This window comes from Muscardinus avellanarius (assembly GCF_963383645.1).
Source record: "Muscardinus avellanarius genome assembly, chromosome: 8".
In the NCBI taxonomy this organism is placed as follows: domain Eukaryota; kingdom Metazoa; phylum Chordata; class Mammalia; order Rodentia; family Gliridae; genus Muscardinus; species Muscardinus avellanarius.
In genome coordinates, this window is record NC_137794.1 from 12,184,251 (window position 1) to 12,196,705 (window position 12,455).

A 12,455-nucleotide genomic window follows, 5' to 3' on the forward strand; every position below is an offset into this window, starting at 1 on the left:
AACAGAATTAGGATGGTAGTACATTATGAGAGAGCCCTGAAACTTGGGGATACACATATAATTTGACTTATCTGGGGTTAAGGGTAAGTTTTAAAAATAGGCAGGAGCAGAGACATTTTGAATGATTAACTTTTATTTATTTATTTATTTATTTATTTAGTGTGTGTGTGTGTGTGTGTGTGTGTGTGTGTGTGTGTGGTGCTGGAGAAAGAACCCAGGATCTTTTTACCTCTGGGCCACACTCTCAAACCTATTTTATATTTTATTTGGAAACAGGGTCTCACCAAGTTGCTGAGAGCCTCACTCAGTAGCTGAGGCTGGCTTCGAACCTGTGCGATCCTCCTGTCTCAGCCTCCCAAGCCCCGAGATTACAAGTGTGTGCCACCACACCCGGCTGATCAACTCTTATTATGAAGGTTGTTTTGCTAAATTTTTGTTTTTCAAATCAAGTCTTTGTAATGTCTTTAAAATATCATGTTCCCTGTTACAGAATTATAACACAGAAAGAAAAATTGAGTAGACACCAATACAACCTAGGTGTGCCTTTTCAATTGTGGAAAATAACTAACAGTTAAGCTCTTTGAAAACAATCTAGGTGGATAGGAAATTTTTGGCTGGAAGTTGTTTTCTTTCAGAGTTTGGAATATGTTACTCCAAGCCCTTCTGGCTCTCATGACTTGGTTTGGGAAGTCTGGAGTGATTCTAATTGGTTTGCCTCTGAATGTCACTTGGCCCTTTGTTTTTGTTGCCTTTAAGATTCTCTGCTTGGCTTCCACATTGGTCATTTTGACAATTATGTGGCGTGGGGATCCTCTTCTCCGATCCTGTCTAAAGGGAGTTCTATAAGCAAAACTTTCTATCAAATTAGATGGAGAAATAAGAAGCTTCCATGACAAACAGAAACTGAAGGAATTTATGTCTTCAAAACCAGCGCTAGAGAAAATACTCAAAGAGATTAACTACAAAGAAGAAATAGGTAACACTCACCAGAACCAGAGAAACAAGATTTTCCATCCAACAGACAACTAAGATTGGTTATCTGTGGAGATTCATTATTTATGTTAGTCCTTTACCTATCTCTAAGTTGTATTGTTTGCCTTTATTGTTGTTAATTTTTAGGATTTCTAGTTGGAATATTAATATACCTTCAGATATAGCATTTGGAAATATTTTATCCAATTCTATTAGTAACTTTTAACTCTGTTTACATTGTCTTTGGATATACAATATTTTCTTTTATTTTTTAGGGAGTTTGTATATTCTTCTGTTGCCTGTGCCATTGAAATCATATCCAAGAAATCACGGCCAATTTCAATGTTGTGAGGTTTTATGACCCAGATTTTCTCCTAAAAGTTTATAGTCTTAAGATTTATATTTAGGTCTTTTATCTATTTTGAGTTAATACTTGTATATGGGATTAGGTAAAGGTCCAATTTTATTCTTTCCCATGTAATTATTATTTTTCAACAATATTTAGTTAAAAGATTATTATTTCCACCACCAAATGTTCGTGGAAACCTTGTCAAAAATAACTTGACAATATAGGGAAGAATTTAGCTCTAGGCTTGTATTTAACTCCAATGGTCTATATATCTGCCTTTAGAACAGTACTACACTGTTTCAATTATTGTAGCTTTATATGGTTTGAAATCAGAAAATATATATCTGCTAGCTTTGTTCTTTTTCAAGATCGTTTTGGGTATCTAGAATTCATATTCCATATTAGGATAGATTTTTTTCTGAAAAATAAATATATAAATATATGATAGTTTCACCTAAAAAAACAGAAAAAATATTCTCTAGTAAGAAAGAAAGCAAAAAGAAATATTGAAATGCTATCTTTAAATCATCAAACACTTGGTATCAGACAAATGAAACTGTTATGTGAGATTATCATTTTTAATTTTGGATAAATTGCTACAATACTAGATGTCAACCACTAAGGCAAGCATGGGAAGGAGGGATGGGGAGAAAATGGGGTGGGGATCGGGTGGGGGCTGACTGGGCGATGTGTGCATGTATGTCTACAAAAGTTTGTATCCCACTATGATGTATGAATACAGTGCACCAATAAAATAAAATTAAAAAAAAAAAAAAAAAAAGAAAACAATCTAGGTGCTGATGGGGGATGTAGGTCTGTGGTAGAGCACTTATCTAGCATGTGCAAGGCACCAGATCCATTCCACAGCAACACACACACACACACACACACACACACACACACACACACACAGAGAGAGAAAACAATATTTAATAGTGGTTTAGTTTATAGGTAGATACCACTAAGTAAGCAGTTTAGTAAATAATAACCCGTGTTAAGGCTGTGAGAGCTCTCAGATCTTTCTTATTCTCTGCCATTTCTGGTGCTGTTTCTTTGACGAATCCTTGGGACACCTCTCCCATGCTTTGCCCCTTTCTTTCTTAATTCTTTTATTTCTAATACCAGTGAAAGTCTTAACTACTCACTCAAGTGGTAATGACCTTTAAAAAAAATCGGAATGGTAGATTCCTTCTAAATACTTTCTAATAATAATTTTAATAACAATTTCTAATAACTTTTTTCTAAATACTTTAAATAATACTTTATAATAATTTCTTTCTGACTTTCTAAATAATTCTTTTTAAATAATTTATTTATACTTTTATACTTTATACTTTATTACTTTATTATTTATTACTTATTTCTTTATACTTTTTATTTTTGCCTCTTTTTGGTTGTGCCAGTCTGATGCTGATATATATTCGCTGCTGAGAACAGGAGGTGAGACCGGTGTATCCGGCGGTCTAGCTGGATCTGCAGAGGCTCTATGCACCCTGCGCAAGACTGATGATTGTATCTCATCGGACACAGGCTGCTCAGCCCACTCTGAACTCGTTTAGAGTGTAACATTCTAGGTGGGTTCATGAAGGTGCATGCTTAGGGGAGGTGGGGACAGAGCTACAGGCCTAGCTTCCAAATCCCCCACCCGTTAAGGATTGCTCCAATTCCAATATTCGAAGCTTTCTTTAGGATTTCCTGTTTGGATGTGTTTGGTCCTTAAGAGTTTCAATGTGTTAAATAAAAACAAAAATAAACAAACCCAAACCCTTAACTCCATTTCAGCTTCTTCTTCTTTTTTTTTTTTTTTTTTTTTTTTTTGGTGATGGTACTGGGGTTCCTGGAAGCCCTTCTACCTCCAGGCTACACTCCCAGACCTATTTTATACTTTTTTTTTAAAAAAAAAAAACAGGGTCTCTTAAGCCAGCACAGCTGGCTTTGAACCTGCGTGATCCTGTCTCCGCCTCCCACGCATGGGGATTACAAGCATGCTCCACCATGCTCCCATTTCACCTTTTAACTGCGGCACCATCTCTGGAGGATTTACTGACATCATCTCTCCCATTTAGGGCATTTCATCATCATCATCATCATCATCATCATCATCATTATTATTATTATTATTATTATTATTATTAAACTGGTGTATATGTGTTTGAGCCTTGCAAAACTCCTCGAAAATTTTTAAAATATTTTATTGTTATAGACATAAACTCAAATGAGCTCAACAGTGGACAAATTATATTGGGCGCGGAAAGCTGTGGCTGCGAACAAACTCACAGATACAGAAACGCGTGCACTTAAGAGTCTAAACCCCTTTCCCTCCTGGTTAAACTAGGAATCGGGGGAGAATGGGGGCGGGGGCTGGGGGCAAGTGCAGTCAGATACCCTCAGACTTAGAGCTTGAGGCAGATGCTCGCCTCTGAACACCTGGCCCAGCTCCTCGTCCTGCACTGGGGCGCTGGAGCAGGTGCCCGCGGTCCCTGCCCGGCTGCCCAGGCTCCGCGCCGCCGCACTGCGGGGCCGCGGGCCTCGCGCTCCGCCGGCTCGGGAGGCGCAGGCTCGGGCGCGGTGCCCGCCCCGCATCCTCCTCCACGCTCCCGCCCATCGCCGACCGCAGCCCGGGCCCCGCCATGGGGAATGTACCCTCCGCGGTGAAGCACTGCCTCAGCTACCAGCAGCTTCTCCGGGAGCATCTCTGGATCGGGGATTCGGTGGCGGGGGCGCTCGACTCGGCGCAGGTACCAGCTCGCGGCCCAGGGACACACCGCCAGCCCCCTGTCCCCATCGACCCCCAGTGCCCCCCTCCCTCTGCCGCCCCCCCTTCCCCCGCCGCCCGGGAGGGCCCTTCCCGCAAGGTCTTGTGACCCCTCAAAGGCCTCCCATCCTCTCTCGGCTGAGAAGGAGTCGAGTCGCCGATGGGTCAGAGCCAGCAAAATCCCTATTGCTGGCGCCCGCAGGTCGCCTAAAGGAAAGGGTTACTTCTCTGTGTTTTCTGAATGGGATGCATTGTGTAGTATAATTTACACCCGCAGGCATTCTTTCAAAGGCAACGCCCTTATTTTCAACCAAGATGACAAATGTGTCACAATTTAAGGCTGGAAAAAGAATAAAGCCAACCTAGACAGTAGGGACGGCTAAGAAGGATAGAATTACCCATGGGTTCATTAATGATCCGTAGTGTATTTACGCTTCAACGACCTTGAATAAACTTGTAAATAGCAGCTCCTTCATCCTAAAACGTACCCCCTTTATTTCTAAAAGCTCGTGTAAAGACAAAAGCCAAATGAATAGTATCCACCTAGGACTTAATACACCCTCAGCCAGAAGTGAAGGATAAATGGAAAAAAAAAATCATTTAAACAAATTTATTTCCCCCTTAAAAGCTTAAAATTGAGGACATCACAAAATATTAAATAACAATAATAATTGCTTTGTAAATGTTAAAACATGTTAAAAAGAATGACCTTATGAGGACTTAGCTATTATTATTATTATTATTATTATTATTATTATTATTATTAGGGCCTGGGGATGGAATCCAGGGGCATTTGACCTCCGAGCTACACCCCAGCCCTATTTTTTATACTTTATTTTGAAACAGGGTCTCACTGAGTTGCAGAGGGCCTCGCTAAGTAGCTGAGGCTGTCTGCGAACCGCGATCCTCCAGTCTCAGCCTCCAGACTGCTGGGATTACAAGCGTGCATCACCATGCAGAGCTTAGCTATTATTACCTGAAGTAAAGGTTCTGGGAACAAAATTAGTACGGATTCATCTTGTGAACAGACAGATCACTGGTATTATTGCAATATTTTAGTGGCCAATCACAATTTTGCTCTGTGGCAATATATAAACCACCCTAATATTATTTATCTATAGAGTATTCTCAGTTTAATGGCTCAATATATGGAAATGTAATCTCTATAAAGTAGGACTCCGGCATTTGTGAATTCTTTAAAAGATGCTTTTTTTCTGCCCATTACTTAAATAGATGGTCGGGGCTATCTAATAACCTATTTCATTTGTCTGCTTAACTTTTGTGCATTCTCTGTTTTTGGTGGTACTGGGAGTGGAATGCAGGGGCATTGTACCTCCGAGCTATACTCACAGCCCTATTTTTATTCTTTATTTTGAAACAGGGTCTCATTGAGTTGCAAAGGGCCTCACTAAGTAGCTGAGGCTGTCCGCGAACCCCGATCCTCCGGTCTCAGCCTCCCGAATGCTGATAGTACACATGTGCGCCACCACGCCCGGCTTTTGCATTCTCTTTTGTGCTTCCTATTATCTCTTTTCTTTTATATTCTTAACTTTCCAATTCGGTCTGTTACATAATTAGGAATCCTTAACATTTATTGTCTAACTTTGAGATGATATGACTTTTGTTGCGAGTGAATATTATTAATATTATTTTTCTCTCTCTTTCCCTATGATGTGTGTGTGTGTGTGTGTGTGTGTGTGTGTGTGTGTGTGTGTACTGGGGATTGAACCAACCCAAGGGCACTCTACCTCCAAGCTACACCTCCTGTCCTTTCCTTATTCTTTATTTTTTGAAACAGGAGCTCTCTAAGTTGTGGAGGGCCTCACTCAGTAGGTAAGGCTGGTCTCAAAACTGTAATCCTCCTGTCTCAGCCTCCAGAGTATTGGGTTTACAAGTATGCACCACCTCAGCTGGTCTCGTGTACATTCTTATTTATACATTTTGTGGGCTTTGTGGACAAGGCTAAAGGATACGCTGATGTCTACTTTGCCAAAAACTGAGATGTAGAAATAGAGTAAATGAAAATAACCAACATTACTGATCAAAGAATATAAGAATCAGAATTCTGTGACCTCCCCATTGCCCTAATGATTTTTGTTGTTTTTCTGGGGAAATAGCTATACCTTCTCTAAATATTACTTTTTTACATCTCAACTGTTCTGCCTGAGAAATTCCTGTTCGACCATCAAATATAGTTTAAAAATCACTTTTTAAATTCAACCTATTTCTCTCTTCAAAGTTAATTCCCCTTTCGCTGTGTTCTCTGGCATTTTATGATTAATTCTGTTTTGGTTCCAGTTCTCTTGAATTTTATTTTATGTTATTATCTCATCCTATTTGAACTGACAACAGTATTGATACCGAATGCTTGGCTCTTGCTTTTTTAATTTAATTTTACTATTTATTATTATTATTATTATTATTATTATTATTATTATTATTATGTGTGTGTGTTTGTATGCGTGCGCACACATGTGTGGTGGGGATACTGGAGATTCAACCCACAGACATTCTACCTCTGGGCTACACCTTGAAATAGGGTCTCGCGAGATTGATGAGAGTCTTAATACTTGCAGAGGCTGCCCTAGAACCTGGGATCCTGCTGACTTCCTTTCTGGGCTTCTATTCTAAACAGACTTTGCCTGCTCCAGCCCTTCCTGTCTTGCTTCCCACGTTCCTTGGCCAGCTCAATGGCCTCCATCTGTCTGGGTCCTCATGACACATGTATACTCTCCTAGAACTTCTTATCCCTGCTTCCTTTCAGTTATTCTGTGTGTAAGTGCATTCTCTTGTTCCTGGATAACTGGACTCTTGTAGTGGTCTCTTGTAACTTTTCACACATCTCCCTTAGACTTACTGTCTATGTAATTCAGAAATGCTCACTATTTCAAATAGAATAAGGCAATAATTACCCTACTTCACAGCCATCTGCAATTTCCCATTGCATGAAGATATGGACAAGAAGAAAACATTTAATGTGTCCTGTGAAGCTCCAGTCTTTTATCTTATCTAAAAGCTACTTCATCTTTGATTAATAAATAAAGATGCGGCGGGTCCCATTGGCGCACAGATACACGCAGGAGTCCATTATAGGTGGTTGGATGCCTTTATTCGTGGGGAGTCGGCCGCCAGCCTCCGCTGGCCGTGAGGGCTAGTGGGGGAGAGCCCGCCTCTCTGTCTCTACTCAGCTTCTCTTAAATCGAGGGGCGTGGTCTCCTCTGGGAATCACAGGGCTCCGCCTCCTAGCTTCCGGCCCCGCCCCCTGTGGGGCAGTGGCTCAAACCTTTCAATCTGTGTGTGTGTGTGTGTGTGTGTGTGTGTGTGTGTGTTAGTGAGGGTGGAACCCAGGGGTTTTTCTACCTCCTGGCCATACTCCCAGGCCTATTTTATATTTTATTTGGAAACAGGGTCTCACTAAGTTGCTGAGAGCCTCACTAAGTAGCAGAGGCTGGCTTTGAACCTGTGCGATCCTCCTGTCTCAGCCTCCCAAGTGTGGGGATTACAAGCGTGCGCCATCATGCCTGGCTCTAAGCCACATCATCTTAAACTGTTCTGTATTTTTCTTGCCACTCCACTTTAGACACAGTGGCCTTCTTTGAGTTCTCTGTAGGTTATGTTCCCACTGGATACATGATATTTGCCTGGTACCTTCTTCTAAGATTATTTTTTCAACTAATTAGCCTCTCTTCAACCTTCAGCTCTCAATACGAATGCTACTTTCTCAGGAAATCTTTCCCAGACTCTCAAGGCAAACTGTCTACCAATTTTTTTTTTATTGCAGTCACCTTTTTGTTATATATAATACAGCTTACATATTTATTTTGTAATTATTTAATCTTAAATCTTCCAGCCCCACATGTTCTACATGAACTACACCCCCAATTCTATTTTATTTTTATTTTGAAATGTGGTCTTACTAAGTTATTGAGGTCCTCGCCAAGTTGTTGAGGCTGATCTTGAACCAGTGATCCTTCCGTCTGGGTCTCCCAAATACTGGGATTAGAGGCATGATTACAACTTTTAATGGCTGATAGTAATTGTTGAAAGAACAAACGAATGGCTGTTTATCTCTCTAGGACATAAGTTTCATGTACTTAAGCAATTCTTCTTAGACATTGTTCAGAGTTCAAGGCAATGATCGGCACATTGTCAGAGCACAGTAAGTATTTGTTAAAAAAGTGTAAAATCAACAAGAATGAGGACATGTTGCCAATAGAATTTAGCTTTAGTGTCAGTAGGTGGGTATTGTGTTTGAGACTTACCTTTCTGTTGCATAGAACCCAGGCTTGGGGAGACCTCATGAAAATGGGCTTTGGAGATTGCGAAGAAGCAGGAAAGAGCTTAACCAACTCTCCATTGTTGAAATTTGCAGAGACAAGCTCTTAAGCAGGATAGGACTGACCTTTTGGTTATAAAACAAAATTGCAGTTGAAATAGACAGTGCTATATTTTAAAAGATTGTCATTCCAGGCAATAAAATATCTGGAAACAAGATCTTTTCCTGCTACCAACTTATTCTGTGATTTTTATGGATGTGATATCATAGTTAAACTTTAAAATTTTAGTTTATATGGTAGAGATGAGAATGAATTATTGATAAATTATCAGGATGAACATAAATATTATATGCATATGTGTTTAAGTTCATAGACCTATGTTCGAAGTTTAACAATGTAGAACCAAAAATAAAATGGGTTGATGTAAAGAAAAGGCTTACTCTAGTATATTTCACTAATTAAATTATTTGATTCAGGTTTATTTTCTAATAGCAATAGTTTTTCAAAATATTCTCTTACTAGGTCAAGAGGGCAAAACTTCACATTCTATAATTGAAACTATTTCTTAGAATCCTGTTTAATTTCTATATTACCATTCAAATGGGTATGATGAAGCTGGTTAAACTGGTGTGTTTTCAAGTTTTGATTAAGTTTGATCAAAGTTGATTTTAAGGTTCCTGGTACAGTAATCCCTCTTTGATTTTTTTCAGTGCTGCTAAGTCCCCTCATATATTAATACCCTGCTGCAACAATAAAAATTTGAAAGGTTTAAATTCTAACATAGTTTTTAAAACCTTTTAGATTTCTACAAATAAAATTTAAGATGATGTGAGATTAACTTATGTTATGTAAATTGTAATTACATAGTATGTTTTATATTAGATCCTGATCCTTTATGTTACATTTGCTGTCAGCAAAAAATTATGATTCAAAGTAAAGTTATTTCGTACTAAAGGGTCTCTCGAATTTAACCTGAATTAAATTTTACTGAAATTTAATGAGAAAATAAGGTAACTGCACTTTTACTTTCCAACTATGTAGCCCATAGTACATTTATTAAACACCCTAGGATGACAGGGGATCAATTTTAAATAAAATTTGAAGGAGGAACCAAACTGTTGTCGGTCCTACTGTTTTTTTTTTTATTTATTTCATACATTCTTTGTTTGTTTTCTCTTTTTGTTATGATTTCTTTTGAAATAGCACGTTTTTATTACTCATTTACCCCCATATTAACATGTTAGTTATATGCTATTTTTACTATTCTATTTCATGTCAACACAGTGCCTTGATTTATTAAAATGTAACATAAGTTAGTAGTAATACAACTGGTTAAAAATGAAAATATAACACATTGACTCCACTTCCTGCTTTCTGCCTTTTGGTTTTTGCTATCATTTATATTCATTCTCTATATGGCTGTATTTACAAATATATTTATTTACTCATATCTGTTCCTAGTCATCCACCTAGTTTTTTCTTTGCTCTTTAAATTTTCATCTCCATTGTTAAATCTAAGATTATTTTCTTTCAACCATAAGTATTTGCTGCGAGGTTTTCTTTAGTAAAAATCTTCTGCTTATGATGTCTTTCAGTTCTTTGTTTGAAATTACACACACACACACACACACACACACACACACACACACACACACGCGCGCCAGGCGTCGTGGCGCACGCTTGTAATCCCAGCATTTGGTAGGCTGAGACAGGAGGATTGAGATTCGCAGACAGCCTCAGCTACTTAGTGAGGCTCTTCATAACTCAGTGAGACCCTGTTTCAAAATAAAGAATAAAATATAGGGCTGGGGGTGTAGCTCAGAAGTAGAAACCTCCTGGGTTTTATCCCCAGGACCACAACAAAAATATGCACACACACACACACACACACACACACACACACATGTGTATATATACAAAGACATGTATATACATATGTAACGCTTATAAGTGAATATTGAGTATAAACATATATTCTACATAAAGTATTAAAATACATGACAACAGAACAAAATGCAAATTTCTCAACAAATATCATGGGAAGCTAAAAAGAATAAGATTGGCTATTGTCTTGTTTCTTCTCTGATAATAGTCTTTCATTCTGTTTGCTTTGTTTTTGGTGTGCAGTTAGAGTTTGATGATAGAAACAATTCAGATAATCCTTTGTTCTACATGAAATTATTTGTACACATGTGAAGACTATCGATGGGGGACAGAGTTGGAACTGAAGGGAACATATGAATGCTGTGTACATGTATATATTTGTCACTTTGAACCTCACTATGATGCGCAATTTCAATGCACAAATTAAAAAGAAAAGATAGCATACGGCAGACATGGTAGCAGCTCATGCATGTAATCCCAGTTCATGGGAGGCTGAGAAAGAAGAATGGCAAACTGTTACCTATGATACGTCTGGGTTTAGTTTTCTTGGTATTTGTCTACTTAATAGTTTTAGCTCTCTCTCTCTCTCTCTTCTTTCTCTGTAAACCTTTTTGTGTTTTATTAGTTCATTCTAAAGAATCTTGTAGATTTGTGAGTACGTTGACTATATGTGTATGGTTGTATCTATTGCCTATGTTTGACGTGCTAACAAAAAGACAAAACCAAAATTCTCACTTTTCTACTTTAGTGTCTGCACTTATTAATTAATTTCCTTTAAAAGTATCTCTTGAAAGCTGCTCATCATCCTTAGGTGACTTTAAGTTAATAATGGTCGCTGTGACTATTGATGTTCACCCCATTCTGCCATACCTATTATTCTTACTTGCCCCTTTATAGTTAACTTTAAGGATATTTGTGCATTTTTGGTATTATTTTATACTTAATGCTACAGTTTGGAGTGAAATATGTATTTTAGCAATTGAATTCACTCACCTTAAGAAAATTCCGTTTCATTATTATCCTACAATTCTTACAATAGCCGGTACCAGGCACACTGCCATTCTTAAGACCTTCTCTACTGTTGGAAGACATCTGACAGCTGAGGTTCAAATTGGAGTTCTGAAGATTTGTAACACTGACCTGAGATCCAAGCTTGAACCATGGCAACAGTAGAGTTAGAAAATTGAAGGGATAGGTACTTGTGGTTGGGGTTTACTAGGTGAACCATCATAAGCAATATTAAGCTCTTTTTAAGAGAATTAATGGCCAGAATGGAGTAAAAGCCCACTGAATTTTATTGGAAAACAAATGTTGGCTGGAAAACTCACCAGGACATTGAATATAGTGTTGGTATTTCGATGAATGCAGCCATTGTGAACTCATTTCTAACGGCCTTGATAGGTGAAGGATATAAATCATCAAGCCAGGATAAAGCACCACCGTACAGCCAAATCACCTGGGTCCCAAAGGAAGGATTTTATACAAGCAACAGAAGTTAAGAGTCTTCAAGAAGTAATGGAAACTAAAAATACCATGCATACTTCTGGCTTGTAATTGGGGTCTAGAAGGAGGTGGGCCTTCTTAATTGCAGAGCTGAATGTCGAGTTAGAAGCATAAAAAGATGAATCTTGGCACAAAGAGAAAGGCAGAGACTGCGAGGTTCTACAGAAGGAGCAAGGGATTGTTGCTAATAATGCATTGGAAAATGACAACAGAGAAAGTGATTGTGAAATAATGTGGGTTTCCAAGTGAGTGGGTCTCAGCAATCTCATCATGGCTTTCTTGTTGAGTCCCTCCATCAGCCAGGTTCTGGATTTATTACAATTCAAGAAAATCTTCATCGCGATAGCATGGGGATGAAGTTTTGGAGCCATCTTTAATATGAACTGACTTATTTACACTACTCTTCATCTTTTATTTTTAAACCAATTTTTATTGTTTTGCAGGAGTTTCTTATCCCATTTTTTTCTAGTTGTATACCTACCATTATTCAGTGCTCAATATGTACTGGGCGCTACCTAATTGTTTTACGTAAATGATCCATTTATTCCTTTATGATAGTCAATTTTAAAGGTTTGGGTAAGGAAGGTTAGATAAGTTGCTTATGTCCAATAACTGGCAAAGAGCAGAGCTAGGATTCAAATGCAGGCAGTTCTGTTTTCTGAGCCTGCACTTTTCCCCAGGACAACAGTGCATCCTCAAGCTTGCCTGATGATAG

The 12,455-nt window shown here is 38.5% G+C and overlaps 1 protein-coding gene across 6 annotated transcripts in view; it reads left to right on the top strand.

Annotated features, from left to right (window-relative positions):
• Positions 1-3,951: 3,951 nt before the first annotated feature.
• Positions 3,952-12,455, top strand: part of HMGCLL1 (3-hydroxy-3-methylglutaryl-CoA lyase like 1) — a gene marked incomplete at both ends in the record, with an annotated part of 131,796 nt that continues 123,292 nt past the window's right edge. For all 6 annotated transcript variants that reach the window (XM_080700270.1, XM_080700272.1, XM_080700271.1 and 3 more), the window contains one exon: positions 3,952-4,059. In XM_080700270.1, the coding sequence (XP_080556396.1) occupies positions 3,952-4,059 (108 nt within the window). The remainder of the gene's footprint in view (positions 4,060-12,455) is intronic.